General features: G+C 42.6%; 1 protein-coding gene across 2 annotated transcripts; it reads right to left on the reverse strand.

The window, feature by feature from the left end:
- Positions 1-1,423: 1,423 nt before the first annotated feature.
- On the reverse strand, positions 1,424-19,849 carry snx9b (sorting nexin 9b). Of its 2 annotated transcripts, XM_080453757.1 has the most exons (19): positions 19,492-19,849; positions 17,557-17,643; positions 17,002-17,076; positions 15,635-15,760; positions 14,494-14,571; positions 13,281-13,431; positions 11,126-11,261; positions 10,400-10,487; positions 9,741-9,866; positions 8,260-8,377; positions 8,011-8,141; positions 6,847-6,950; positions 6,621-6,724; positions 6,346-6,423; positions 6,019-6,095; positions 4,103-4,192; positions 3,596-3,710; positions 3,279-3,370; positions 1,424-2,925 (listed from the first exon to the last, which is right to left on the reverse strand). In XM_080453757.1, exons 1-19 carry the CDS (start codon positions 19,501-19,503, stop codon positions 2,878-2,880), a joined length of 1,836 nt encoding a protein of 611 aa, XP_080309883.1. In that variant the 5' UTR covers positions 19,504-19,849; the 3' UTR covers positions 1,424-2,877. The 2 variants fall into 2 exon arrangements, with proteins under 2 accessions (XP_080309883.1, XP_080309884.1); XM_080453758.1 differs by lacking the exon at positions 14,494-14,571.
- Positions 19,850-25,015: the final 5,166 nt, after the last annotated feature.

Genomic DNA, 25,015 nt, shown 5'->3' on the forward strand with positions numbered 1-25,015 from the left:
TGTGTATGTCATTTATGATTGTCAGCTAATCTGTCCACCAGAGGGTGCTGCAGCTCAACTGTGCACGCCTCTAGGTTTGTCAACTGGTTGTAATGCATTAACATACTGTGTGAGTGAGGTCCTGTGAGTGGGAATAAAGGTGCCCACAGTGGAGATTGTAGATAGGAAGCCTTTGTTTCCCAGTGGAAGTGCAAAACATTAACTAACTCACCAGTGTCACCACAAGAAACTAGGGCAAAGTAGGTTATCTTCTGGTAGTATATGCATCTAGCTTTATACTACTGTAAAATGGCAATACTATTACACAGTGGATTCCACAGTTCTTTACCACTATTGACAATAATGTGTCAATTTAACAGGAATCTGATGGCAAGCGTTGAGTCTATAGAGTAGACCATCCAACAGGACACACACACAGCAGGTCGAGAGTATGAATATTGTAGCTTTTGCACCATAAAGGATTCAATGACAACTTCATTATTTCTGTTATTGCTGGAGACTACACTACTGTAATACAGGCTACTGTCTAGTGATAGACTACACCATACAGAGAGTAATCCAACCACCTATCTCAGATGCAGATCCTGAATAAAGAGAACTTCCCTCCCCAGGCCTGTGTACAGTATATAAAGCCACAGAACCTGATGTCTAGCTCCTGCCAACCACATACCCCACAAAGCTCTCAAGGTGTCAATCTCAACAGCCCATGAGTGATTAGCAGGTTGGTGCACCATCCCTCCAGTCTAGACTGACACACCGATGTACATGTGGTATATAAGTCATTACAATATTTTCTTTTAATTAAAGCAATTCAAAATAAGAAATAACTTCAGAATGCAATATACCGATGCTATTCACCAGATAAGACAAATCTATCATTTCATGAGCTAAATTGAAGAAATAAAAGTCCTGTGGATGTGGCTGAAATGAGTGAGGTGAACCCAAGTCCATTGTCAAGTACTGCCCACACATAGCAAATCCCTTGGTGCTAATTTAACCATTAAGTACACTATTAAGAGTTTGACACTGAGGATTTTACTGTACACAGAGTTCATACTACATTTAAGTTGATAACGCATGTTCTATTTGGTCATACATACGTTGTGTATATGTTTGTATGTAGGCTTCACGTCCATCTGCACCTGATGGTATTGGAAAGTGAACGTTCCTTGAAAAGGTTCTTTCACTGCCTCCTCTCAAAGTCAGCACAAACACGCCCTTTGACACGTCGCACAGGCTACCAACTCATTCTCATTCCTACTACATCTCCACATGAAATCTGCTGCAGGGAATAAGGACTCTACTGTGAGTGAGTGACCAAGTGTGTGTCGGAGACATTGAGAGAAATTGAGAAATTGTATCTTGTACACACACACACACACACACACACACACACAAGGAACAAGTACTGTATGTAGTCAAGTAGAGTACAAATCAGTGTTTAATAAATCAAAACTGAATTTCTTTGCTCCTCTTTCTGTGTGACATTGTATTGTAAATATTTCTATACATAAAATAGTATCTCAATAACAAAAAAAAGCATGATAGATGATCCAATAGAATATATATTTATATATATATATTTGTATTTTTCAAGTGACAAGCAAACAAAGAGTGCGAGGATGAGATTCATGAGAATGACTGAAGCAGTGAAAAGCAAGTGAAAAATGAGGGGAGAAATCTCATCACGGCTCAGTCCCAAGTCTGGACTAGCTTCTTTTTTTTACTACGGTTAACCAGATTGTTAATGCTGCTTAATTCTTCTTAATTATAAAGTACTGACATGGACTCCTTCATTTTAAAATAATTTTACAATAATCTTGATGACTGGGTAGACCCCCTACGTTTGGCACTGACTCCTCAAGGGAGGTATTTGTTCGCTGACCTTTGCCTTCAACGTATGTATCATGCATAAACGAGCTAGCACCAAACTGAGTATATTTCAATCTGGGCTTTCACTATAATTCTCCATCTTTATAGGCATCAGCAGTTCTTTTTCCTTCCGTTTTCTTTTTCTTAAAAAGTAAACAACAGCGTCATGGTATGCAGACGGGGAAACCCCCCCCCCCCCCCCCCCCCCCCCACCCCCAAGAATTTCGACTTCACCCGCGAAAGACAAGGCACATTGATCGGAAGGCGGCTGGGCTTCCTGCTAAAGACTGAGGAGGTGAAGCCTGCAACAAGAGGTGAGGCACTGCCAGCAGTGTTGGGACATACCCACAGGCAAGATGCGTAAGTCTCTCTCTCTCTCTCGGCTGGGTTCTTAGTATAAGACAACATACTTGGCCCATGTAAAGGATGTGGTAATGCAGTGGTTCTCAAACCTTTTTAATTTCCAGGACCCCCATAACTCTGAGAGTAGACTCACAGAGTTACAGACCAGTAAGGGTCCATTTGGAAACCCCAAAGGAACCCTGAGGGTCCCTGGACTTCACTTTGAGAACCACTGTGGTAAAGCATGAAATATTCATAACAATTTCTTCTCTGCAGAACTCTTGTTTGTGTAAAGTTACAGAATCTCTGGGGATTTTCTCACACAATGCATGACAGCAATCAGATTTTTACTTCCTTAGTCACAACTTTGGAAACAGGACACATTACATTACTTTCCCCTCTGATTATCAAGCACCTGTGCCCAAACTGTTACTTTTGTTTTTCACATGTATTCATAAGCTATTGAAAACATCCTCAAAACATGATGTGGGCATGAGTTGGGAAAGTAGCTCAAAGGGGCAGGTAGAGAGAAAGGGGTGATTAAAAGAGAGTGAGGGAGAAATTAAAACAAGAGTGAGGGAGAAAAAGAGGTTAAAGTTCAAAGGAGGGAAGTGAGACGGAGCAAGAGAGATGGTTTGGATGCTGAGCTGGCAGCTGCATCTCTTACATTGTAGTAAACTGACTGTGTGCTTGTCTCAGTTTTTCAGCAATCTGGGGAATGGGGAGAGAAGGAAAATACTGTAAAAGTATGTTGAGAGAACCCATGAAGAACCATTTTCTTGTTATGTAGATAATATCTAAAATAACATTGGAATTCTCCAAACCAAGGCCCTTCAACCCTGGTCCTTGCGAACCCCTAACTAATAGTACAGCTGCTTGTCTATCCTACCAGGAAATTAATTGCATTCGATTCAGCTGAAACCTGACTAGACAGCAGATCAATAAACTGAACCTCCTGATAGGCCAAACAAAATGCAGTATTAATGGTTGCCCGAGGACCAGAGTTGAAAATGTATGCCCTGCAAAACAAACAATAAATGTTGAAAAATTAAAATAAACATTACTGTTTCATAAAACTTGACTTGCTCCTCCAGGTACTGTTGCATGACCCTGTTGTAGTCATAGATACGGTTGCTATGGAAATGGTTCATCTCAGCTGTGAGGTGGGGAAAAAAAAATTACAACAACAACTTAAAAAATATCATAATAAAAGTATCACCATTGTCACACCTTTCTATTATCTTGACATCAAAATTCTAAGTTAAAATCTGTGGCCGGTTGCAGAATACCAAGGATATATTAAATGTCAGCTAGCACTTTAATGAAAATCTTAATATGCGTCATGCAACCGCCCACAACTGTAGCTTATTCAGTGTGATACCTTGTAGTGCATATGACATGACGCTGACACGTTTAGCCATGGTGACTTTGTCCTGAGGGGTGATTTTACTGGTCGCCACCAACTTGTCACCTTCCTTCACCTTCTCTATGCCTGCCTGGAAGCAATGGAAGCACAAGTTTTTAAACCATACATTTGTTGACTACCATGGCTATAGCCTTGGCCCCCCTTCCTTTCCCCCCCTCTATACCACACCAAAATAGCTGATCTACAAGCTTGCAATGCAACACTTTGTGAGCTTGTAGATCTGCTATATTCGCAGAATGTTCGCATATTATGAATAATGCCCTGGAAATGGATATTAGGATTCAAGTGGTGCAAATTGTTAAATTAACCAAACCATTTTGGAATGTTTAGAGTACATTTTATGACTCATGAGCTCCTCTACTGCAAAACTGTTGTACTGTATATGTGTAGCATTGTTATTTTTTTCTTTGGGAGCTGGTAATGTTCTATGTATTTGTGTTGGAGACATTGGAGCTGAGGTACCTTATGAACTCCAATGGTGTCTGGGAAGCATCCAAGGAGACCCTTATATTCATTGTTGGTTTCCATGAGGAAGTGAAGGTCTTTCCTAGGCTGGACACACACGCACGCACACACGCAAACATACACACACAAGTAACATAACTAAAACATAAAAAAATAGTGAAATGCTCCCATTTTAGGGCATATCGCTGTAAAATGTGGATAATCCCATGTCCAATCATAGCACAGGAAACAGGAAGCTACACTCAGACATGAATACAGTAAGAATGACCACAATCAATTAAATGAATCTGTCATCACTTGAGGTATTTTTCCAGAACAGCCAGAAAAAAGCTTAGCACCACAGTCTGTAGGTACGTAGGAATCTGCAAGTTGACTCTAATATTAAATACGTTTTAATCAGATCATGGATTCAGCCGAGCATATCACAGAGTCAGACTCTGGGTAATGAGGGCCAACTGTGTGAATGCAAACATAAAAACTAATATAAATGCTTATATTACGGTGAATTATCGAATTAAACCATGTGTGACTATGCTACGGTCACGATAACATCTGCATTATAAAAGGTAATGCTACATGCAGCTTCCGTGAGACAGCAAAACATAAGTAGACTGCTGCACGACATCATCCGAATGGATGCTAAGCTATAGCCAACCGAACCAGGGGCAGATCAAATCTAAGTTGTCCAAAGGAAAAGGGTTTGGCAAGAGAAGAACAACGTCTGGGACAGCACATGCTTACCAGATGAATCCTCCTTGTGGTTGCTGCTCAGACATCAAAAGAGAGGGCCCAGGTTTGATATCATTACATACCACACAAACCAGATTCCCACATTCACATTAGATGCTCAGGGAAGCTTATACAACTACAGAAGTATATCAAACTTTGACCCACTTCTGGTTGTCACTGATAGTCTGCCCTCCCTTGACCTCTTCCCATTTTAGATAACAAACGCAACTCACTAACAGGACGCCAAGGTAAATCGGTCAACACAAGGTCACAAACAGGATGTAAACATTAGAAGGTGCTAAGAGTTCAGGAAATGTTCATAGAGATTCAGGAAATAGCATCATAGAGTGTAAGTACAGAGCCGGGGTAGAAAATGAACACCAGCTAATTCGGGCGACGGTCAAGGAGCCACAAATAGAGCTTTAAGACCTCTGAGACATCAGGATGTAACACAAAGGGACAGGATGTTTCTCTATTTTTTTTCCCTTTATGATTGTGCGGAGCAGGCAAGGAGAGCGTCAAAAAGGTGTGGTTGGCACAACTTTATACAAATGAGAAGTGAATTTAGCCGAATGGTGGCCAATCAGCGAGCAACTGTAAGTGGAGACAGAAATAGACTCTTACATACAGTAACTCTATGGCAACTACAGAATATTGATAACAAAGTTTTAAATTAGCAGTTATAGAGGTGAAATTAATCAAGATTGAGCAACTGCCACTGAAACTGAAAATAGGGAAACAGAAAGAATTTCCAGACAACCCTCTCCTAGACAGGAGGTCGGCGTGACCACCAACCAGTGGCAAACGTTTAGTGATAAAGCAATCCGCCCGCGTACATCTATCTGCAGTCCACTGACCTTTAAGCATAACAATTCCACACACAAAGAAAGCTTAATAGTAATACAAAATAAGACTCTGTATGTATTGTACAGACGGTAAATCTGTGAAATTGTGTTTGTCTATATACTATACATTGCTATCCTTCATATATATTCAGTGCAGTCACATATGTGGCTGCAGTAATAGCAGTAAAGAGAACAGTGCAGAACAGTATTCAGCATTATACTGCACTGTTCACTTTACTGCTGTAAAGTGCAATGCAGATCCAAGAGTAAATTGAGGACAATTGTGAGTATGTCCCTTTAAGCAGCAAGCATAAGGAAATCCAAGGTCAAAGTACAAACCTGCTCTGACACCATCTCAGCTATTTCTTCGTATGTCTTTCCTGCTGCCGTCATGGCATCAGTCAGGGTAGCCTCTCCTGCAGAAGGAAGAGGTACACATATATAAATGACAATCACATGTGTACAATGATTTCACACATATATCTGTGTTGTAAAACATACTGTATATTATCCCCACGGGACAATGAAAGCTAAGATTAAAACTAACTGATTAGATATGAATTGATTAATCAGACCTAAAGTGTCCCACCTGGGAATTTAAGAGTTTTCAGCCTAATACCATCATAATAAAGGCTGACGTCAAACATTTCAATCCAACTGCAGTACCTTGGTATCCACTGCTGCTGAAGACAGAGGAGAGATTTTGGAAGGCTTTGCCGATTCTCTGGTATTCTTTGGGCAACGCTGGGAAGATGAAAAGAAAACACATATGCAAGCACATACACGTACACACAGACACAAAAAGAAAAAGTTCTCGGTGAAAGAGTTTCCTTGAGTTGCCAAAACACAAGGCCAAACGTATTGAATAACACTTCATATCATATAAATAATAATTAACGGTGCAGAGCCAGGGTGTGGTCTACAGTGGAGTGTGTACATACGTCCTGTACATCTTTTCCAGTGCTCCTGGCCCACTGTGAGGATCTCCTTGACTCCATCATCCATAGCTTTGGTAAATCTACTGAACTGCTCGCACTTCTGTTCCCTGTGGGGTGTACACACACAGACACACACACACACGCATACATACCCGATTAATTTAAAAGATTTCCAACGCATAAGTTTGCTTTTCTCAGTGGTTTAAAACACTGTGCAGCGTTAACTCACACTTCTACAGGGTCCAGGTCTGGTGCTTCTGGCTCTATAGTTGAGAAGACCATCACTCCCACAGTCTCGTCCTTCTCTGCTTTTCTCTTCCCCACCTTCCAGTCCTGAGTCAGTGCATCATTCAGTGTTACCAACTCAACTAATGAAAGATAATATCTTCTTGCTTAAACTCAAGTAATGGCAGATTAACCACTCAGCGCATATTGATAAAAGGCCTCCGACACAGCCTTTTGAAGTCGATTCTAAGAAAATCATTCTGTGTATGCATTTCCTTGCACTCAGTGTAAAGAATCAAGAATAAAGAGGGTTTATTTGTCACTCACTCATACACGTACAAGCAGTGACATGTTGGTATGGCATGCTAGTAACAGCTAGCACAAAATAAATCACAATAATACCACACATAAAATCAATAACAGGGTGGTAGACAAGGGTGGTGATAATTGTATACTATACATACATCATATTTAGGCTGGAGTTCTGGAAGAGATTTACATCTAGCAATATCACTGACTGATGGAAATGACAACATTGGCCGGCCGAAATGATGCAAGTTGCACCATTAGCCAGCCAAAGTGATGCAAATGACACCATTAGCTTGAGTACCATACTCAGTGCTTTTAAGGGTACCAACCGAATTACGTTGGTACTACGGAGTACCTCAAAGGGCTTTACAGGCCCACCTTTATCAAAGGAAACAAACAACAACCCCTGTCCTTAGGCCCTCAATCAGGTGAGAAAGAACTCCCATGGATCTCTCCTTTTAAGAGAATGCTGAATTTGGACTTTTTCCCTCTCATTTAAGCACTCATCAGTTAAGGAAATAGAAGGTGCGAAATACGAACGCTTGTTTTATTGTTGTATTGTTTTATTGGATCTTATTTAGTCTATACACTTAATTGTTTTCGCTCTTGCTCATTTGATATCTTGTCTCATCTGTTTAAGGAAAATAGGTAGCTGATATATTGCACTTTTACCTTAGCGCTAGGTATACTCTTGGTTGCTTGTTTTTGCAGAAAATGCACTTAAGACTTCTGGTGATTAGTAGTTTTCGTTCCCTACCTATGTTGAATGCACTTATTGTAAGTCGCTTTGGATAAAAGCGTCTGCTAAATGACTGTAATGTAATGTAAAAGGTGGAACCGTACTGGAAACACTCCATACCTTTTCATCCTTATATGTCAGGAAGAGCTGAAATACGTCACTGTTTGAGACAACGGGGTGCCTGCACATCCTGGTCATCCAACCCTGCAACCGCTCCATACGCATTTTTATGAATTCCTCCTCAAAACGCCCTGGCATGGAAGGAGGTAGGGAAGGGAGATGAAAGGGTTAAGCAGACCAGAAATCTCTTTACTAACAGCAGGAAAGTATTTAACATGGTAGGTGGATGTCGGAGGACCAGTGTCTTACCTGTTACCTGCTTGTCTGGTAAGGCAGGAATGGGGATGGCCGACCCAAATTTGTACAGGAGCCTCTCGTACAACCAATCAAAATGCTTGTATCTGTGATTGACGGGTCTGTTTGTGGTCTGAAAGCCAATAAGCGGAGGAGTTATGCTATACAAGTTGCAATGTGTAATCCTCAGCGGAGCTACATTTAAATTGATTCAAATTAAAGTTTAGTTGTAAAAATGCTCTAACAGCCAATTCATACCAGCAGCATCAACGCTAGTCCATAATGTTAAAATGCAATAAACTGGGCATGTCTGAAGTTATAAGTGACAGCCTGCCAACCTGTGTGTCTGCTGTCAAGGTGAAGGAACTAGCAGCTGTAGATGTGAAATTAATCAATATTGAGCATGACCTATTTATTGGCTACAATTAATAGGTTGCAACAAACAAGCTGTGAGAGACCACCAATGGCTGTCTCTACTTCTAATCTGTGGCGCCTGTCAGCTCTCTTGTCTGGGCAGAGTGAGGTGCAGGAGCACCGTGACCAGATCTGTCCCTGCTCCCCCACACAATACTGGGGATACATTCTTTATGTATGTACTGTATGTCAGCCTGTCTATTTACATGTATCTACTACTGCTAGTTAAAAATTCTTATTCGCTACTTCCATACAGCAGTTTGTTTCTGTCCATTTAAAGTAGTGTCGTGCGTGACTATAGTCCGTGCCAAGTGAGAGCCGTCTATGCTCTTCGGGCAGAGCAGACTCGCTCCCAGCACCGCAGCTGCAAAATGACACTAGCAATCTTTATAATCTTAATAAATAAGTATAAACAAACTGCTTCACAAGAACAATGTTGGTGTAACTAAGAGATTCACTGAGAAATATATATTTTATTATATACACCGATTAACTAAAAAGAATAAATCAAGATGGAGTATTGCCTGGTTTTAATGCGGTGCAAGACGGCGAACAGGGAGGAATTATTCTGTCCCTGGTGGGTGGAGAAATGGGGAAGAGGGGGGCTATGATTCTTTGGACGATAGCGCAATAGCAGCAAAGTGAAACTACACTTTTTGCCGTCATGCGTCCTGACCCTGTGGGAAAGCATTGAGACGCTTGTCTCCATAGACTTTACATTTAAATTTGATGATCATTCAAAACGAGCCATTGTCGTGAGACTCGTGAGTCGTAATGCTGCTAGTGTGAAGTACTGACGTTTAAGCTTTTATGATACCACAAAGACAAAGTGAACAAAGGTGATTAAATGCACCCAACATCTCTTGTTCTACGCCTGTGTATTCCTTAAATATGCTTGATTTCAACTTTGATGGTGACCTTGTCCTTGACATTTAATCCTCTCTTCAGGGCAGCCTACTGATCTTTATCATCATCATTTTGTTCACAGACACACAAATAGGAATGATTACAATACCGAGCTGCCATGCATACATTTGGGCAAGGCAGCAACGCCAGTGTAGAAGAGGTTGTTCGATACTCACATTAGGTATAACTTGGTACTCAATGTAGCTCTTCAGCCCATACATTTTGGTGCCTTTCTTGGGGTCGGCCACCACACAATCCAGCTGGGTTTCGGGGTAGGACCACACTGGACCAACCTCTCCCACCTGAACAGATGAGGTTGAATTTAGAATGACACAACTATAAATAAAAACTAAACAAAAATCAATAACTGGCTAAAGAGACAGTGTTTTGTAAAGTAATTCATAATAAAATACACTTGGATGCATGTGATGTGGCATAATCATGTTATTACACACTGTAAAATTCTCAGTGTTCACTTATGCATTTGTAACCCTGAGCATGTACAAATATTTGTACACTCTTAAAGGTCCTTACACACCGGGGCGAATTCTTCATGCGAATAAATACGTTTTTTTTTTAAACCTTATAAAATCAATGCAACCGTCCACATCAGTTTCGCGAAGCGAAAAAGCGTCTTTTAATTATTCGGAACGAGTCCGAATTTTGCGTATATTCGCATATTCGCCGGTGTGTAAGGACCTTAAGAGTTAAATTAACACAGAGGATTTTACTGTGTAGCATAATAATAAGAACCGAATACTCATTCGACACTGTCGACGATGACAATTACAATGCAGCCAAAATCAACCACTTAATATCTGAGACGTAGACGTACATAGATGGTTAACTTTTCTTTGCCCTTCACCAGCTGCTTGCACAGGAGGTAGAGCTCTGGCCCTGATGATTTGGAGAAACCTGGAAACCTGCACAAAGACAATCAACAAGTTCAAGAATTAGAACTTTTTAACAGTTACAGAGATGTTAGTGGCTAAGGAGGCAAACCAGTTTCTTTGGCATGCCTCAACCCATCTTCTTACAAGAAGCTGAACAGGGAAATGTTCAATGGGATTGAAGATGGCTTCAAGTCAAGTAGTTTTATAGTATGTCATTCAGCCATATAAATACAGATTCGCACAATGAGGCATTTCTCCAGGTTCAGTGTCTACAACAATAATACAGTGATTAACACAGCAGTAGACACATCAACACGATGCATTGTGAGCTTGTAGATCTGTTATTTTCGGCACATGACACTGGCGCACATCTAAATTGAACTAAGTCTAGGTCTATTTTACTGTCTAGGTTTGAAGCTTGGTAGTATGTAGTGTTAAGGTCTGTAGGTCTGATCTTGTGTTGTGCTGAAAAGCACCACAGACCAGGATTGCGAGTTGAGTCGATTTATTCTGACAATGGAGCGACAGAACACTAGACCACAATACACATACGGGTATATACACATCTGGTGCATTGGCAAGTGGAGGCATTATTTATCAACCATTCTACACATACCTAGAGTTACCTATACTGGAGAAGCTGAATTCAAAACTAAATGCACTCTTACTTGTAGATTTTCATGGATGTTCCAGCAGCTCCACCTCTCTGCATGGCGCCGGCCTCCCCAGACTCCGACTCGCCGTAACCTCCAGAGGCCGACTTGGAATCGTCCCACTCATCGTCCCACTCGTCAAACTCGGCACCTAGGGTCACGCATGCATAGGGCTGTCACCATCGTGACATTTCACTCGGCGGATTAATTGTCCCACAAATAATTGTGATTAACGAATTCATTGCGTTTTTAGCATTGAACATATCGAACACGTATAAATGAACATTTCTGTTTGGCTTTTAGGCTTCGTACACAAAAATGTCATAGGGCAGATCTGACAAATAACTTGAATATACAAAGAATATGATTGACATTTAATAACTTAATACTTTCAAAATAATACAAAAATGGCGTAAATAGGCAATCTACGACAAGCTTGTAGATCAGCTATTTCCGCAATTTTTCAAAAATATTTGAAAATGTATGAACATTTTTCAATACGGAAACGATTATGACGATTATACAAAATAATTGTGATTATCTCACATAATTGCTTTAGGCTATTATGTAATAACTGTGACAGGCCTAACGCAAACACGCACTTAGAATAACACACACGTCAAGCATTAAAAGAAAACACAGCATACATGCATCATGATGCAATCATTTGAAACGACAGCTAAGCAATGTTATGGTTAAAATCTACATACATTTCATTAATAACAATGTACACTCCAGATTTTTCATACGCATGCCTTTAAGCATATAAAACAGATCCTTAAAGCCCATGCTAGATTCTTTCAATCTATATTCAGGAAATAAGGGCAGGCAACACTCCCAGCAGGCAATGCACTGGGTACTACCTGTTTCAATAAGGTAGGGATATGGATAGATGTCTTTGGGGAGGGGAGAAAAGAAAGGGAAATCAGTTTTTTTTCCCCCTCAATTCTCTTGATCAAATAACAGCTTGTATTGGAACAAAATACTTAATATATCAAAGAAAGCAGTGTTTCCCTTTTGACTCATGCATGAGGCCAACTTTTCCATATTGTGGGGAAAACAGAACCCTGACTCGATTACGCTTTCCAAATGCTGAATCATCCCCATAATAGAGTGAGAGCCTGAGGACAGAGCGACTAAGCAGAACCACATCTGGCGACTTCAACAGATTCCAACTCTGAACGGTCCAGCAGTGTCAAATAATGTATTATTTAAACACTCTGAAGATATGGTTTAAACTGCCTGCAGTAGCAGATGTGAAATGTTTACATCATCTGCACAGTTCAGATATTGTCAGTTAAGTTGTACAGCAAGTAGAGCCAGATCGATATATATTGGTCGACCAATATTATCAATGTATCTGCTTATTGCATATATATTTATATACTGTACTGTATATAATGTACGATTTGAAAGAACTAAATTATTTTAAAAACAGGATACATAGTTTGTACAGCAAAAGTCTGATTCCATACACCAGCTGAGCAGCTGGTAGTCTCTACATTTTCAAATGCTTCTGCCTAACAGTCCTGTACATCGGAAGTGCTGAAAAGTCTTAGGAAATAAAGCGGATGTCCCGCTTCTCCCCATTTCCTTTTTGCCTTCGCAGTCCCGTAAATGTGTCCTACTGTAAATCAAATTAGTCGAAGCCTATCTAGCTTGCTGCTTCGCAGAAATAGAAATTCTAAATATATTTTAAATATATCTTAAAACATATTTTGAACGGAATGAACAGAAATGACAGATGACAGCTTTCTGTGTGGAACTTTTCGGGGGGGGGGGGGGGGGTAATTGGATTCTCCAGGCTTGGCAGACTAAGCAAGCAGGTGGTGATGCGGTGTGTTGACATCATGGTACGTTGCTAATTATTATGTGAACTGCATGGCTGAAAAGTCATTGAAAAATGGCTTTATTCTCCAATATAAGCCTGACAATCATCATGTAAGCCCTATTTCAGAAATTGTGAAAATAGTAGGGCTACAAGCTACAATGCGTCGTACGGTGACGCATATTCAGGGTAAATCCATATGGAATTTCATCATTGCCTAATATATTACAAAAATATGATGTAATGGGGACGGCAATCCAGAATAATCAATAAATGTAGGAATTCAAATAGATATGGTATTGTTCAAATTAAAAAAAAAATAAAAGGTACAGTCCCGCTTACCTGGGCCCTGATAGGCTTGAGGGTGACTCTGTGCACCCGAGCTCCAGGGATCAGCAGCAGCAGTGTTCCCGGTCTGGGTGCCCTCTGGCTTGGAGGCGCCTCCGGTGGCATCGGAGTTCCACACCGACCATGGGTCATTACCGTTACTAGTCTGGTAAGTGGAGGAAAGAGGAGAATGTGAATAAAGAAGAAAGTCAGATTGACGAGGATTGAGTGAGCAAGTAGGAAGAAAGAAAAGAGAGAGACAGACAGAATCAGAGCGAGAGAGACAGGTGTAGGTTTTGTCTGAGGATACGCCAGCAGTGCTCTATTAAAAGCATGCCTTCTCAAAGTCATAATGAAAACCTGGCCTGTAAGAGAAGATATATTACTGTACTGTGAGACTCCACTCATCCCAGTTGTGGACTGAAATAAAATCCTGCTCAACACAGGCAATAATTTAGCCACATCATTCCCATACAAAGAGACACATGCTGCTTACAGCCAGATGTAACACAACAACACTGCAATAGCAAACTAGCTTTTTACATTACATTAAGGCCAATGATGCATCTGCATGCCATGTACGGGGGAAGGCATCCAACATGCTGTAAACCTTAAAGCATGGGTCTATGTACACATACTCTAACCTTGTTGGTAGAGATGAAAAAAAGCAGAAAGGCATGTCCAAATTAATATTCTAGTTTCATTGCTTGTGCTCTATTTAAAAAAAAAACAAGACACACAGACATATTAAGCATTTACAGAATTCTACAACATTTTCAAAATCACAAAACACAATAGTCACTTACAGTAGATTAAACAATAGTGATAAAGCTTTGATTCATGTGATAATTTTTAAAAGAAAATATATACAAATATATTACATTTGACAAATCAAATTTGAATGTGATGTGTCTATTTAATTAATTGTAGAGTGCATGTCAATCAGCCAGTGATCTAGAATATCTTTTGTTTTTTGTGAGTGCGTACGTTGGTGCCGATACATACAGCTGAGGAGCGTGAGAGAGATAAATGGATTGTATATGTGAGTAATTGTCACAGGGGGGGGGTGACCCGGGAGCTCAGATCATGCATTTCTGCAGGCTGCAGGATATGGTGGTAAAATGTACAAAGGCAGAACGATCAGAGGGTGGGAGGGAAACGGGGCAGATTGGGGGGGTGAGGGGGGGGGGTGACTCATGCCAGTGGGTAGACTCATGCCCCCGGTTACCTCGTCGGGGGATGGGAAGGAGGGGGGTGCCGGGGTGTCAGGGGTGTCCGGCTGGGGACTCAATTCCCCAGCATCCACCTTGAGGTGAGGGGAAAAGAAGGTGTCATCATCACAAAGTGTAAGAAGCATGTAGTGAAGGGTTACGCTTGTGTGGGGAGGGCCAAAGTTACGCCAGGTGTGTGTGTGTGTATGTGTGTGTGTGTGTGTGTGGAGGGGGGAGAGAAGAAACGGAGACAGAAACACACTTCGGTTTCACCGTTTAGTTTCAACAGAACCAAACCTCTGCGCCGTCATTATATCCTTTTGTTGTTGTTTTTTAAATATTTTCTTTTGTCTTTTTCTGCCTTTATTGATAGGAAAGTAGGCAACGGGAGAGAGATGGGGGTGGGGGGTGACACACAGCATCGGGATCAGGAGTCAAACCCGCGACACACAGTCAAGCTGGATTACCAGCGTATGTGGTATGCGCCTGGACCGCTAGGCCAGTGGACGCCCCATTATATGCTTTTGTTGCACTATTTTCTAAACGCTGGTTAACCACTCAAGCCCCATATGGGTAACCGGAGTCCCTCAGGGCTCAATACTAGTGTATTTTCTGTTTTCTGTTATTGTGAGGAAAGTTTTCGCTGAACATGGCCGATCGTCAAGCTCTGCGACACAGCGCGTTGCATTGTGAGCTTGTCGATCTGCTATTTCCAGCGAAAGCTTTCCCCACAATACAGATACTGGGGTTTAAGTGGTTAAGTCAGTTATAAATGACTTGACCGTGCAGAATATCCACCATGCCAGCTGGTTGCACTTCTGCATCTCAGGGGCCCTTGCAAGGCTAAAAGCATGTACGTGTACGCAACACATCTGAGGTCATTTCTGCTTTCTTCACCACGCTTATAACTCCATCACAAGTTTTGCTCTTTCCAAGAAAAGGGTGCCGTTTAATCATTTTAATACATGGTTACACCCTGATGATTTAGCACTGTTAAGGTATCAAATAATGTCAATTGCTGTCCAAAAATATCCATTTAATTTGTGAACCCATACCATGCTTAAGTGGGTCTGGTACGAGCATAAGAGGGGGTGTTGCGGTTTTGTGGTCAGCCACCAGGGCCCCCCTTGGTTTGGTGTAATATACCATGTGTGTTACCTGGTTCGGTGCAGGTGCAGGGGCGAACGCATCAAAGAAGGACAGGTCTGGAGCCACCGCATTTCCTACACTTGGAGCACCTGCTGCTGTTGGGGCTGCAGCTCCTGAGGAGGATGGCTTTCTAAGCTGCAGATGGGGTGACGAGGAGGAGAGACAGACAGAGAGAGCGAGAGAGAGAAAAAAAAACAGGTCCATTAAAAGAACAAACTCATATATTCCACTGACATCTAATGTCTTTTAAAGACACATTCCTCCGGGGTTAGGTGACAATGTGATCTGCTTGGTATGCACTGGCCTCCAAGTGAGTCTCTCACTTTTTTTGTTCTATCCACAATGCGACGGCACTGCCAGTTAGAAAATGTCCATTTCCAATTTAACTCAATGTAAGCAATCACTTTATAGCCTCGATCTCCTGGCTTTTATTGTTTAGTTTTGCTAAAAAATAAAAGCCTGGCCCAGCGCGTTGGTGTACTCGGTATGAGGAAGTGTTTCATTTCCCAACCAACCAGAGTGCAGTGGGCGTCGCTCGTAATGTTGTGTTAACGGGGTGGGGGTTGACGGACAGATCGGTGAACCAATGGGATCAGGCGCAATCTCTCGCCGGCTCTATACACCCGCCCCTCTATACACGAAATCAGGAGCGTTGGGGCAGCCTAATCACTTTAGAGTATCAAGACACTGCACTTAGTTCTGCGGCGACTTAGTTTTTTTCAATCTTCAAAGTACATCATGTGATGATCAGTTGTCAATAGGAATGTGAGGATCTACACATGGGATGAGATCAAAACAGTCAGGGGGCAATTGTAGAGGTAACTATGAGTCAAAGACATGCGTGCATGCATAGTTACATGCATGCACACGTACACACTCACAAGTGCACACAGGCATGTTAAGTTTTGTTAGTGTGCTGTGGCTGCAGTGCTCTGTAGTGTTTGGAGTCAGGCTAAACTGTTTGACAGACTTATCTCTTTTGACAAACATCTCCGCCCTCTTTCTGTCTCCTAGTTAGATACATGGCTACTGAGTGAATCACCACCACCATGTTGCCATTACCACTACATGAGGGGAAACCCACGCAGGCACGCTTTCTTATAATGTAAATTCAGCAGAACTTTCAAGGAGTCACATCCTTAAATCTAATTCAGCAGAACTCTAAAGGAGTCACATCCTGCGAGGTTCAGACACAAACATATCACATTCAGCACTAAATGTGGAGACTATAGGAGATATATATATTTGTTTTTAAATGTATGGAGACATTTGTATGCATATGCAAATATGTACTGTATCCGGATCCGCATATATTCTTTAAGTGAAAGTGAAAAGAGCACATACAGTACAATATTGCAAGTGATTAACTCTCTCACCTCAATGTAGTCCTCTGGCACTAGACCAACTTCCCCTCTGGAATTCTGTGCTTCCACCCAGCCACCTCCAATGCTCTGAAAGGAAACATGGGACAGTGTGGCCGTAAGACAGACTGTGATTGGCTCAGGGAGACGCCGAACAGTATAGCTTTAAGATAGACTATGATTGGCTCTGGAAGACAAACACAAGTCACTGCACCAATGCCAACGAGAACAAACAGTTGCACATTGATGGTACTTGGTGCACAAAGACAGTCCTGCTTCCTGATAAGTTGGCTGGGAACAGATTTCGATAGGAAGATTATCTGAGCTAGTCAGCACACACTGAGTGACCTTTGAACTTTTTAACATGACATCATGTTTACTCACTCTCTTTTCATTGATTTCCTTCTGTCTCTGCCTGTGTAATTTGCAACTTTATTTGTATGTGATCATGTAAGTTGGTTTCACTGAACACTTTGTGTTCAACACAAAGTGAGCTAGAGACCCAAATGACAAACACTGAGAATTTCAATATTGTGTCTACTGTATGGTAATGGATACATGTTTGTTTACCTCATTGGTGATAGAGACTGTCTCGCCTTCTTTGACTGTCAGCTCATTGTTTCCAGCTTCGGCAGTGAAGTCATACAAAACCTGCGCCTAAATGAGTCAACAAAATCAGAACAAGTGTCAAGACGTCACACAATAACACCAGATCAGGAGAGCCATACCTGTCTCACACACACACACACACACACACACACACACACACACACACACACACACACACACACACACACACACACACACACACCTAACTGTTTATTGTGTTACAGAGTATATAGCCAAAATGAAGCAGGTCAAACAAGTTCTTCTAGACCTGTTTTGCTGACTCAAAACAGACAGGTACTGCTATACACTGACAACAAGGTATGATCCATCCCCTTTGCCTTAGTAGTCAGCTTTATTAGGTAAGTCAAGGCAAGTTTATTTGCCTAGCACATTTCATACACAACACAAGGGTAATTTAAAGTGCTTTACATACGTCATAAAAGGGCATTTAAATGTTATTACTCGAGCCCAAAGTCTTTTCGTAGTGTCCCAGTTATACCAGTAGTTTACTTGGTTCCCTGAGCAACATAAACATGCATACAACATTACATACAAACAAATGCAAAGGTGCACGCAACACACACACACATTTCCACACACACAGTTTCACAAACCAGCTAGTAGTGCTATTCTCACTTCCAGTTCGTGGATTCTTAGCAAACATTCAAGCTGAGTGGTCAGTGTGTACCAGGTTCAGTGAGACGCTGCACTCCTCACAACAGTGTAGAATTCACAGCACTAGTGTATCCTCCATATAATTCATCCTGTCTATTAGCTGCCTCTCTGAATAGAGGATCTATTTTAAACTCAGCCAACCAGCTCCCATGGGTCCAGGAAGATGGGAGGCTTTCAAACAGGGACCAAAAGAAGCAGAGAGAGCCACGTATTTAGTTGGCAATGTCAGTTGTGCTAGTTCAGTCATGATTGAATGATATTGTATGTTTTAGCCCAGAATGTGAACCCTGGCCCCAATGTACATTACATTTTTTTGCCTAGACTGTGGACCACCCTAATGCAGGCTACAGCAGAGGACCTTCAAGTTGATTGAGAAGTTATGAGGGTTAACTTATAGGTTTTTAAGGTAGTTTTTTTTTTACATTTCATATTTTGTGATTTTGTAATTGACACAATGAAATCTGGTACTAGACAGAGTTAAGTACTTTTAAGAGGAATCAACCCAACGACTCCTGCACTGTCAGTGACTGTCGTAATAATTTATAATCAGACTTTTGCGGTCTGTCACAAACATGCCTGCCCTGCCTGCATGCATATAGGCTACAGGCCTACATTTCCCAGCATTCCACAGGAGAGAAATGACCCGCTCAGAAGGGGTGGTAAAATGTCACAAGACACTTTAATGAGACATATTTTCCATGTTAAAAAGGGAAAACATTCCCCGCCTGTGTTAAATAACTATTGGAAACCTCCCTTACGTACTTCCAGAACAGAGTATTAATACGTTTTCGGGTCTTGAATGAGGCATAGTAGATAACCTACACCGGGAAAGGAGTTTATTAATGCGAGCAGTGCGCCAGGCTAAACATACAGTACGCCTGGTTCCCAAAACACTCGCCCCAAACCACAGTCGCCCCGGGGCAAATCCGTCGGTATTCACATGGTATTCCTAAACGTAACCTCAGTAAACAATGCCTAAACCTAACCTTATTCCTAAACTTAACCTCAGTCAAACTATGCCTAACCCTAAACTTATTTCTAACCTTATCAACAGTAAAACAAATACAAGAATACAAGAACCGCTGGTCCGCCAACAAAAATGGGGGCGAGTGTGTTTTGGGGTGACTCTTCCGGTTACCAGTACGCCTCAGTTAGAACTGTAGCCTGCTTATTTCGATGTCGAGAGATCACAAACCAACACAGAATAAACGTCAAACATACCTTGGTTGCCATTGTCGGAGCGTTGATCAATCATTACAAAACAGTAGGCCCGTGTGTTGCAAAATCCCAAACCCTCAGCTGGACATTATTTCCCCGCTGGCGTCAACTATTTAAGTGCGAAAAAACAAGGCAATTTCAGTTCTCGGGGAGGAGAGTCGTCGCTCGATCGTCGCGGCGGCACCAATTTTAATACATCACTGAATACAGTTTGCCCTTTAACCTGAAACCCAGGAGAGACAGTAGTAGAGGTGGAAGCTCAGCGAGAGAAGTTGTGTTGTTCTGCTACACCGTGTGTAATGGTCTGTAGTTCTGTACTACTACTGTCTGAACTCTACGGAGCAGTCAGTGAGCTACACAGGGGAGCAAAACCGGAAAGCTAACCGCTGTCTAAAGCCCCCCAGACATGACCAGTTGAAAGTTGTAGGCTATAGTTTAATAATAAATAATAATAATAATAATAAATAACAAAATGACAACAGTAATAATAATAATAATAATAATTATTATTATTATTATTATAACAGTAGGGCCTATATGTTTCTTTAGTCTAAAATATTTAACCACTTAAACCTCATTTGGGTAACCACTAACCGGGGAGTCCCTCAGGGCTCAATAATAGTGTATTTTCTGTTTTCTGTTATTGTGGGGAAAGCTCTGGCTGAAAATAGCAGATCGACAAGCTCACAATGCAGAGCTTGTCGATCTGCTATTTTCAGCCAAAGCTTTCCCCACAATACCGATGCTGGGTTATATGTCGTTACGGGTCTTTTAGTCAGAGTATTCAAGGATTTGTTTTATTTTTGGGCTACTTTCCTATTGTATGAAATGAAGCCCACTTCCAGCGGTTTAGAATGTAGGATTGTGTCTCTCAAGAACCAGTCGGGTGTCGATTATTGATGATTCGAGGAGGGATGTGTGTCTCTTGATTAGATATTTTTGAGGGTTTTTTTGACAGCTCACAGCTGAGTCGAGGAGAGAGTGACACAAAACGAACTTCTTTAAGCAGAAGTCGGCCTCTGCTGGAATAAAGGTAACATTACACCAAAGGAGCCAGCAGCCCTTTGGCCGTCTGCGAGGGGCGGGACCATGGATGTGTAGGCCTTGGGTCAGGCCAGACCAGACCAGTCCCGTTATATTCAATGATATGATATATGATATACTGTAGGCTATATTCACTGATGGCGATAGATGTATATTCATTAATATATTCACTGTACGTTCACTTTATTTATTGATAGACATACTGTACATGTTCACACACTCCTTCAGAGATCCACATATCTAGTGTAGCAGCTCAGTATATATATAAATATTTTACATCAATCATGTTCACGTTTGGTAACCAGCATTGCCCGCCAGTGCCCGGGTTATTGCTTGGTTGAAGGCTCTACCCCCCCTCTCTCTCTCTTTCCCTTCCCTCTCCCTCTCCCTCTCTACCTCCCTCCCATTGTCAGTATCCCTCCTGTAATCCCTCTCTCCCTCTCTCCATCAATCACCTCCATCCATCCCTCTCCCTCTACACCCCCCCCTCTAATATATACACACATACGTGTATAGATATAGAAATATTCTATTTATGTCCGTGTGACATTGTGGGCTGGAAAGAAATCAAATAAAAGGTTCAGAACTGTACTTTCATGGCCTTTTCCACCATTCCACCATCACATCATACATTATAACACTCTGCATTCCTTTGAAATTTGTAGACCCCAAGCAGCAGCACTTTGTCTCTCACCCCTGTTGAGATCACATGTTCATATCGCATATCAAAGCCTAGTTTTTTGTATGCCGTTCTCATTGGACCCTCAGCTGAAAAGAGGCAGTGTTGTGGTGATGGTATCGGTGAGGAAGGAGGGGCTTGCAAGCAGAAGGTAGAAGTAGGTCAAACTCCCACCACACCTGCTCACTATGAGGGCAGGTGCACTGTAAAATCCTCAGTGTTCATCTAACTTTGAGATTGTATACTCAAAGTTACACTTACATGTGGATAAATTAACACTGAGGATTTTACTGTATCCAAGTGTTCAATTCACATAAAATGCGAGTTCTTTTTTCCCCTGCAGGGACATGAAGAGCTCCCTATGGTGTGCACCACCCTCCGCAGCACTCACAGATCCTGGGAAGACAGATATTTCCATACCATAGAGATGCCCCCTGTCAGGATGCTCTATACTATAGGCTGTAACAGAGTAAAGATTTCAGGACCCTCTCTGAGACTTTGAATTTTCCTCAGCTGCCTGAGGCATTGTGTAAAGGACTAGCCCAGTAAGCGGCTGGAAACAGCACAGAGTCAGGAGATAGATTGCAACCAAAGGTGCTTTTATTCATTCCAAAGTGCACATACAGGATACAAGAGCATCAGCAGCAAAAGGTGACATGGTGGTCGGCAGCTCCACCATGTCCTACTACTAAAACTAAATCTGAGTGTGTTTGTTACTGGCAGCCTTTTATACTCAGCTGAGCCAATCAAGTGTCAGTCAATCAATTGTGGGTTCAACCATGTTGCAGGTTACCTCAAACATGCAACAAATCTACACCACACATTCCATTAAACATCTGCATCAATACCCCTGGTAAATACATGTAACTTAAGCACCCTATTGCAACACAAACTTTATCACATTATTAGCAGCTTCCAAAATACAACACCAAACCCCCCTCTCTCTTCTACTGTGGTCCAGTCCAAACTCATATATGGTGCTCGGGCACCCTGGGGACTCTTTTGCCCGAACACCTGGAACAGACAGACATAAGCAGTATTAAAATCACAATCCAATATTCTTGTGTGCAAATATACTGTGCAAAAGAGTATAAGTGCAAAATAGTGCCAATTATAAGTAACGGAGGACCTCTTCGTTACATTTCCCTCCGCCTCTCCAAGCTCCTCAATCTTCATGGATGCGGGAGAGCCAGTCAGCCACGACATTGGACTTCCCTGACCGGTAGCGGACAGTAAAGTCATATGGCTGTAGGGAGAGGTACCAACCCGCGATGCGTATGTTTGCATCCTTCATGCGATTCAGCCACTGCAGCGCACGATGGTCAGTCTCTAAGAAGAAGTGTCGTCCCAATAGATAGTATCTGAGGGTGTCAATGGCCCACTTCATGGCCAAACACTCCTTCTCCACTGTCGAATACCTGGTCTCTCTATCCTCCAGCTTACGACTCAGGAATGCCACTGGCTTCATCTCCCCATCCACCTCCTGCAGTAGCACCGCTCCCAGGCCCACTCCAGAAGCATCTGTCTGCAAGGTGAATGGCTTTTCGAAGTCTGGACTGTGAAGGACTGGATGGGTGCAGATTGCTTCCTTGAGGTCTTTGAATGCTCTTTCACACTCATCAGTCCAGCGCACTTTAGTGGGGAATGAGTCTCTCGTGAGGTCTGTAAGCACTGCTGATCTCTCTGCAAAATGGGGAATGAATTTTCTGTACCACCCTACGAGGCCAACAAAACCTCTCACCTTCTTCTTGGTGGTTGGAACAGGGAATGAACGGATGGCTTCAACTTTGCCAACCTGTGGCCTGATCTTGCCATACCCAATGACAAACCCCAGGTACTGCACTTCTCTCTGGGCAACAGCACACTTTCGAGGGTTGATGGTTAGCCCAGCTGCCCGGATGTGTTGCAGGACCTGTTGCACGTGGCCCACATGCTCCTCCCAGGACTGGCTGAAGATCACTACATCATCCAGGTATGCTGCAGAGAACTCAGACACATCCCTCAGTACATGGTCCATTAGTCTTTGAAATGTGGCAGGTGCTCCATGGAGCCCAAATGGCATAACACGAAACTGGTACATACCAAATGGTGTCTTGAATGCTGTCAGTTCTTTACTGTCTGGTGCCAAGGCCAGCTGCCAGTAACCTTTGCTCAGGTCCAAAGTGGTGATGTACCTCGCTCTGCCGACCCGCTCCAACATGTCATCAATCCGCGGCATTGGATAGGGATCAAAGGCAGATACAGAGTTAAGGTACCTAAAGTCAATACAAAAACGTAATGCACCATCTTTTTTTGGCACCAGAACAACAGGACTGCACCACTCACTGACGGAGACCTCAATTACTCCCCACTCCAACATAGACTGGATCTCGTTCTTCAGTTCGGGGACCAGCCGTTCAGGAATCCTGTAACTCCTCTGACGGGCTGGAGCCTCCCTCTTCAGACGAATCTTGTGCTGTACGAGAGAGGTAAAACCTGGTGTCTCCCGGAACAGCTCTGTGTCTAGGAGGGCTTTGATGTCCTCCTGTTGAGTAAGTGACAGATGGGACAAATCCACTGGAGTGGACTCAGCTGCACTGGTGGGCAAAAACTTCTCGTTCACCTCCTCATCTTGGACTGCCCGTGCAAACAGCAGCTGCACTGGCTCTGGTCGAACCTGGAATTCCTTCAACAAGTTCACATGGAAAGTCTGATATTTTTTAGTTCGCTCTGGCATATGAAGTTCATAAGTGACATTACCGACTTGTCTAGTGATTTCATATGGTCCATGCCATTTGGTAAGCAACTTGCTGTCACTGGTAGGAAGCAACAAAAGTACCTGCTGACCAGAGCTGAAGACCCGCTCTCTGGCCTTCTGGTCATACCATGTCTTTTGGTGGTGTTGCGCCACCCTCATGTTCTCCTGTGCCAGTGCCGACATCTGCTCCAGCCTCTCCCTCATTTTGACCACATAGGCCACCACGTTCTCCCCCTCTGGTTCGGACTTTTCCCAATAGTCTTTCAGTAGGTCCATTGGCCCCCTCACTTGCCTACCATAGAGTAGTTCGAAAGGGGAAAAACCGGTTGACGCTTGTGGCACCTCTCTGTAGGCGAACAGCAGGTATGGCAGCCATTGGTCCCAGTCAGCACCTGTGCTGGAGACAAACCTGCGCAGCATGTTTTTCAGTGTCTGGTTGTATCGTTCTACAAGCCCGTCCGTTTGGGGGTGGTACGGGGTGGTCTTAATACCCTTCACACCTAACAACTGGTAAACTTGCTGCAGCAGTTTAGACAAAAAATTTGTTCCACAATCTGTCAAAATCTCCTTGGCTATGCCTACTCTGGAGAATAGTTGTAAAAGGCAATTTGACACCTGCCTGGCCTTGATTGACCTAAGGGGAAAAGCTTCAGGGTACCGTGTTGCATAATCACATACAACCAATATGTAACGATTACCTGATGAGCTCTTCTCTAATGGCCCCACAATATCCATAGCTATTCTCTCAAAAGGTGTTCCAATGATTGGCAGTGGTTGTAATTGAGCACGTGCCACCCCCCTCCCTGAAGTCAGCTGGCATTTCCCACAGGAGCTACAGAACTGATTAATTTGAGTATACATGCCTGGCCAGACAAAGTGACTAACAATCCTACACAGTGTTTTGTGGAATGCCATGTGTCCTGCCCATGGAATTGAGTGGCCCCATTCCATTACTTTTTGTCCAAACTGCTGCGGTAGTGCTAAGGCCTCACGCTCTCCTTTTCTCTGGTAGAGTATTCCACCCTTTATTATATAGGTAGCCTCTTCAAGACAGCCTACCCTGCCCT

Source organism: Gymnoscopelus braueri (assembly GCF_963280865.1).
Source record: "Gymnoscopelus braueri genome assembly, chromosome: 16".
NCBI lineage: Eukaryota > Metazoa > Chordata > Actinopteri > Myctophiformes > Myctophidae > Gymnoscopelus > Gymnoscopelus braueri.

Coding starts and splice junctions, on each gene's coding strand:
- snx9b (XM_080453757.1), bottom strand. Junction 6,424..6,620: donor CTGGAAAAGATGTACAGGAC/GTATGTACACAC, acceptor TCATCTTCCCAG/CGTTGCCCAAAGAATACCAG. Junction 3,371..3,595: donor CATGTCATATGCACTACAAG/GTATCACACTGA, acceptor CCCACCTCACAG/CTGAGATGAACCATTTCCAT.